At 52.3% G+C, this 6,060-nt stretch overlaps 2 protein-coding genes across 2 annotated transcripts; one reads left to right on the top strand and one right to left on the bottom strand.

Moving 5' to 3' along the window:
• Positions 1-107: 107 nt before the first annotated feature.
• On the bottom strand, positions 108-725 carry Pmar_PMAR016171 (hypothetical protein; the record flags this gene model as incomplete). Its single annotated transcript, XM_002766466.1, has 1 exon — positions 108-725. One exon carries the CDS (start codon positions 723-725, stop codon positions 108-110), a length of 618 nt encoding a protein of 205 aa, XP_002766512.1.
• Positions 726-5,765: 5,040 nt separating this feature from the next.
• Positions 5,766-5,924, top strand: Pmar_PMAR016170 (hypothetical protein; the record flags this gene model as incomplete). Its single annotated transcript, XM_002766465.1, has 1 exon — positions 5,766-5,924. The coding sequence occupies one exon, from the start codon at positions 5,766-5,768 to the stop codon at positions 5,922-5,924; it is 159 nt and encodes a 52-aa protein (XP_002766511.1).
• Between the last annotated feature and the right edge of the window lie 136 nt (positions 5,925-6,060).

Below are 6,060 nucleotides of genomic sequence, written 5' to 3'. Positions count from 1 at the left end.
TACGGTATCAGTCGAGACGGGACTGATAAATGCGGCAGCAGTGTGCACAGAACTAGAATGCACATGCGTACGCCACAGCTCATATCTATCAGACACTTATATGTGCGTCACTCCGCTAGACTCCGTTTCCCCTTCCTTGGGAGAGAGCTCCTATCGCGTTTGCAGCCATGGTAGTCCGAACGAGCATGGGCAAAAGTGTCGGGTAGAGGGTCGTCAGTCTGGAAGAGCTTGATATCCCGGCTATGAGTAGAAGTCTCGTGTCCAGTGACGTCAGCCTTGGTTATGAATACACTGGGACTCAATTGGCGAATGACGATAGCGGTATACCAGCGAAGGTCGAGTTTGGGGACTTGAGTAGGGCAACGTACTAATACTCGGGTCCCGGCGGAAATCGTCTCATCCGGGGGAGGATCGACGACACAGGACTCGACGTAGGAAAATCCACGACGACACTGTCGAGGTACATGTATATCCATAGAAGCAGGGAAGGTGTAGACAAAAGAGAGGGGACTGACGCCTCGGCGCTTAGTAACATCCCATGAGTAGACCGCATGCTGAATGAGGTCGCAGAAAGTAGTGTAGGACATGCCCTTGCCGGTGTGATGGGTACGGAGGTATTCATTAAGATACCGGTGTACTCGTTCAATGCGTCCATTAGATGGTGAATAACCACGCGGGGTGAACAAATGAATCGCGTCCACCAACCATCGAACCAAATCGGCCATGGCAAGACTAGAGTATTGGGTACCATTGTCGGTATGGAGCATAAGGGGCAGGACGTGAAAGGTGTGGACAATAGATGTGAGCAGTGTACAAACGTCCTGGGAAGTGGGAGAATGTTGAGTGGGTCGAACCATCAGAAAATTGGAGTAGCTGTCGATGGCGGAGATGAGATAGAAGCGAGTCGGCCCATCGACTGACCTGAGATAAGGACCTGCATGTCACTGTGCAAGCCAACGAATGGGAATGGAGCTCGGGGGATAGAACTGCTTGGGAAGAGGGATTGGCGGTCCCCTGGGAAGGACTTCCCGCGGGCACAGGTGTCACAGGAGAAGTGGTTGATGGCGGAGGCTAAACCCGGAGCATCAATGTACTCCTGTAGCTGGGCCAGGAGTGCGGCATGACCTTCATGGTCATGAACCTCGGCTAGAAATTCCCCGAGTCGATCAGGCGGGAGTTTGACCTTCCCATCAGAGATCGGAAGTTGCTGGAGCCACTGACGGAGGCTGACTTCCTGCTCGAAGGAGCACGAACTCGGAGCTTGGATAGCAATCACATCTACACAAGGGGTAGAATCAGTGCCAGAATATTCCTTGACGAGTCCTAGCAATTCGCGAGAGAGAGTTTGCGGGATTCGAGAGGGCCCATCCGCGATGTTTGCGGAAGTAGGAACATGTTCAACCGTGAAGGCAATGTGATAGTTTGTGCATACATCGTGGATGAGTTGGATACGGCTCTCGATGGCATTCCGGAAGAGACCATGGATCTTCGTCCAATGGCGACTGGTCGATCGACTGAGCCATGCCACCACGGACATATTGTCGGTACAAGTCGTCAAGGAACAGCGGGCCATACAAAATGCCTGCATGTAATCGATGGCAATCCCGAGTCCTCGTAGGACCGCCTCGACTTCGAGAATGTTGATATGACGCTCACAGTCTCGGTCTCGAAGCCAGGCACGGTCCTCACACCGGACGTCGCCCACGCATAAGACCGCAGCGCAGCCGATGGCGCTGGCATCCGTAAAGAGCACCCAGAGATCTGAGCCTGTAGCCTGCCATACTCCACCAACTGGATCACCATAGGTACGGATGTATTGTAAAACGTGGGAGTAGGCGGTACTAGTATTGGTCGGGATTGAATAGTCGTAAGGGCGAGTTGCGGCTGGGGCGGCCAAGGCAAGAATTCGGGTACACAGGGCACAGGTCAAACGTGACCAGTCACAAACGGGGTAGAGTGCGGTGAGTTTACTAAGCAAAGAGGCTAGGGCTTTGCGGGTGGTAGGTAGTGTTGTTAGATCTATGGGTTTTTTCCGAGTCCAACGGCCTACCGGGGTGATGGTAACTCCTAGCACACTACTGCCAGCCAGCGTTTGTGATGGTTTCGTGCTTAGATCGTCCTGGGCCAGAGCTTTTTCTACGACGACAAGATCACTCCGGTGTACAGCCACGTCATCGACATACTTTTTCACTGGAAAGTGAATCGTGGTTGCATCCAAACAGTGTGTCATAGCCCGGTCCAGGGCTTCGCCTGCAATGTGGAGACCGAATCCGACCCTCGACAGCCTAAAAGTGTTCGGTTCAGGCCAGTCAGGGAATATGATGCCTTGCCAGTATTGTTGAGATTCTGCCACACGTAGCTTAAGATACGCTGTGGTCACATCGATTATGAACCAATCGTGTCGATCACATACACGCCACGAGCGTAGCTCGCCCAGGCAGGCGGTCGGTGGACCTTTTGAATGAGGGCAACTTACAAGGAGATCCAATGTTTAACCTAACATAATTTAAGACTGGATGCACTTTCGTGTGCTTGCCCATGCTAACATGAGGAAAGCATGTAAGAACGCCCTTCAGTTTAGAGAGATCAGTAAGGATCAAAAAGTTATTACGGACCCATGATTGCAACTGGTCATCAGATATTTGTCGTTGTAAGTCGCTAAGCCTGCCCAAATTGTCTGGGAAGCACGGAGGTTTGGTTATGGGAAAAATCGGTTCCGTGTCAGATAACCATTTCCACTCGACTTCCGAACAGTGCAATGACTGGGGGGCATTTCATCGACGACGTAGAGAGAAGTCAGGTTCCACAATGACGACATCAGCGAGCTGGCACCACAAAGTGGCCTCTCGACCAGACGATTATGCACTAGATTGTGGAGAAATGGTCCAGGGAGGGAATTTTCCGGGACGCACCGACAATGATGCATCAATTGCGAAAAGCCAGTCCATCCCAAGCATAACGTGAACATCTGCTGACTGGAGACTCAAGAAGGAATGAGTTGGAGAAATCAAGAACCTCATATGTGCGCCCAGAAAGTAGTGCTCGTCCAATGTTCTAGAGAGCGCAAGATTGCCGGTCAAAGTGCGAACATGAGTGGACTCAGTCGAAACCGACAGAGATCTGCCGAAGATTTTCTCCGAAACAGTGTGAGATAGAACGGTCACAGTCGAGCCGGTGTCGATCAGAGCGACAAAATGTTCACTGAGCGGCATACGGTCAAATCTGCAGAGTAACAGGATGGTAGTTGTCAGTGGCATAATCCGGTTGCCCGAACAAACTTCCCGGTGTTACCTTCCGAGGTGATGGACAATCGCGGGATAGGTGCCCTAAGGGCACTGCCCTTTCCCTCCACAATTGAAACAACGGGGACCAGAACGATAGGGAGACGAGGAGAGGCTGATCTAGTATCGGGTGCTGAACGGACAGGATGCCCCTTACCCTTGCCCTTGCCCCTGCTATGCTGATAAGTAGGGCAGTAGAAATGACCCTGAACAAGAGCAACGCCTTCGTGCCCTTCGACACGAGCGGAGCGGGTAAGGCTCAGAGCAGTCTCGACCAGGGGGACACCCGCACGAACTTGGGTTAGCCAAGCTGTTCGCATGTTGTCAAAGCCTGGAACAGAAGATGGTAGGGCATAAATGGGCCAAATGGACATCGCCACTACCCAGTCCAAGCACTGGCCTGACAACGACAACACTTTAGGAAGACTGTACGACAGGTACTTCTGTAAGTCACCGATCAGAGCGGCGGTCGTCTCGCCAACATTTAGGCAGCGATTGCGGGCCAGGGCCCACAGATCGTGGCGGCTAACCCCGAGGCGTTCCTGCAATACGGAAACACCAACGTGGAACGCTTGAGGATCGTTGATGGGGAGTCGAACATTGTTAGTCAAAGCATTGTAGGCTACTAGGCGAGTGTTCAAGAGGAGATATTGATAATGATGAGACGGGGCGATATTGAGGAGTTTCAAATGGGCCTTGAGGCTGTGGGCTGCTTGTCGGTCCCCGTGAACTTCTCGCCCAAATCATGAGACTTAATGGTACGGGGGCCTTTGAGGGAATGGCTAGGCCAGTTGTTGGAATCGGTGGCCTACCGCTCTCGACACCTGCAGCTGGGGCGGCCTCTGGCCCCCCTTCTCGGGCTGCAGGAGGAATCGGTGGAGCCGATCCCGTGGGAGAGGGGGGACGGACCCTTCTCCTGATCATAGCCACCAAGGGCGAGGACATACTCCTCAGTCTCACTCCAAGAGCCAGGGACCTCCTCGAATGCAGGGGAGTCAGAGGGGACACTCATGGAGCCACAAGAAGGGGTAGAACCCACTGAAAAGATGTTCCTGGGTCTGGGCACCATGTTGTGACTCACTCGGGAATGCCTACTATGAACACAAGACGATAAGGACTGCTGGTACGGTATCAGTCGAGACGGGACTGATGAATGCGGGAGCAGTGTGCACAGAACTAGAATGCACATGCGTACGCCACAGCTAATATCGATCAGACACTTATATGTGCGTCGCTCCGCTGGACTCCACTACACTGTCGTTTGTCAACCAGTACTGATCGTCAAATGGGACCAAGCGGATGGTAACACCGAGCACTGTACATATCCTCTCAGCCATGCTGAGCTTGAGAGGTATCGCCTTACTGTCGACTGTCGCCCACTCAACAACCTTCGGCTACTGGTGGATGCTGACGGTGCGTTTTGTTCATGCCAGTCGATAGTCAACACACAAGTTGCAAGGATGAGGGAGAGCATATCTACAAGCAGTACAAGCAGTGCCACTCTGCTCCTGCGTGAGATTCCGAGTGAACACATGGGTTGTTGGAGTGAGGTTGATCTTGAGGTTGCCTACGGTACTCTCTGCGTTTCAACTGCACTCTTACGGTTGTTCGGCACTGTCAGTATTGACTCTAATGGCCAACATGTTGGGAAGCCTCGCTCAAGGCTGGCGATAGGCTCCCTCGCTATTCCAACTGGAAGTGACAACTACCATTGATGAAGATATTAACCTGGCCCTTGCCAAAGCCGGATCGAAACTCTCAGTCATTCATGTCCAAGACGATATCTTGATCGTCAGTTGTGACATTGACACTGGTAACCGGGCGTCCATTATCGTCACTGATATTCTAGAGCAACGTCCTGGTTTCATCGTCAACCGCGTCAAGTCCCAACCTCCTACGAAGGTCGCTGGCTCCTGTGTCTGGATGGCCGTCTCTCCTCCGAGGCTCAACATGCTCTCAATCAGCTATACTCCGTTACCAAGGTCTATCAAAACGATGATTCTTCTACTGAGGAATTTGATTTCCCAATTGACACTGTCTCGTCAGCCTCCCGTGTATTGTCTGACTTCTATCTCAGACTGAGATTCTCAGTGGAGTGATACCTTGTGCAATCGGAAATGATGGCATTGCTACTTTGGTGGCAATGCTCACTCCTATGGCGGCATCATACTCAGGGTACTAAAGGTCGGTGCTGATGCTGAAGGTTCGCCCCGGCCACGAAAGCCGTGCTCAAGCATGTTTCTGATCTCGAAGTGTACTTGGATGAGAATATCAAACTTCTGGCTGTGGTTCCCATCAAGACTTGCGGAGCACGTTGGTCTCGGGTGGAGTCATCAAGAAGCTCAACATAGCGAGAACGAACCAAATTTCGTAACTCTAGTTTTCGGTAAATGCATCGCCGTAATCGACAACATCAATGCCCAACGAGTATGCAACGGGCTTGAGGGCGAATTTAGTGTGGGCAGCTCCCTCAGCAAATGGCGGATGGTTCAGCGACATATTCATTCATTCGCCTGGGCTCCTCGTGACGCTCTGCCTGCCACTGTCCAGATGTCCAGTGCCCAGGTTGCCGCCACTGACGACTTGCATTTCAAGCCTGACTACCTTCCTGGCCACCAACTACGAGCTGTCTTCATGGAATGACGTCACACATCGTGCAGAAAGGAGTTCACCACGCTCGATGACGGTTTCGACTGCTTGCATTGGCTGGCCAAGGCTCAGCTGAATGTCCCCAACTTCAGCAACTTTGGCAAGTCAACCCCGGGAAGTATCAACTCAA

The sequence above is a fragment of the Perkinsus marinus genome (genome assembly GCF_000006405.1).
Source record: "Perkinsus marinus ATCC 50983 genomic scaffold scf_1104296972872, whole genome shotgun sequence".
Taxonomy (NCBI): domain Eukaryota; phylum Perkinsozoa; order Perkinsida; family Perkinsidae; genus Perkinsus; species Perkinsus marinus.
This window is presented reverse-complemented; position numbering and strand designations above follow the sequence as displayed.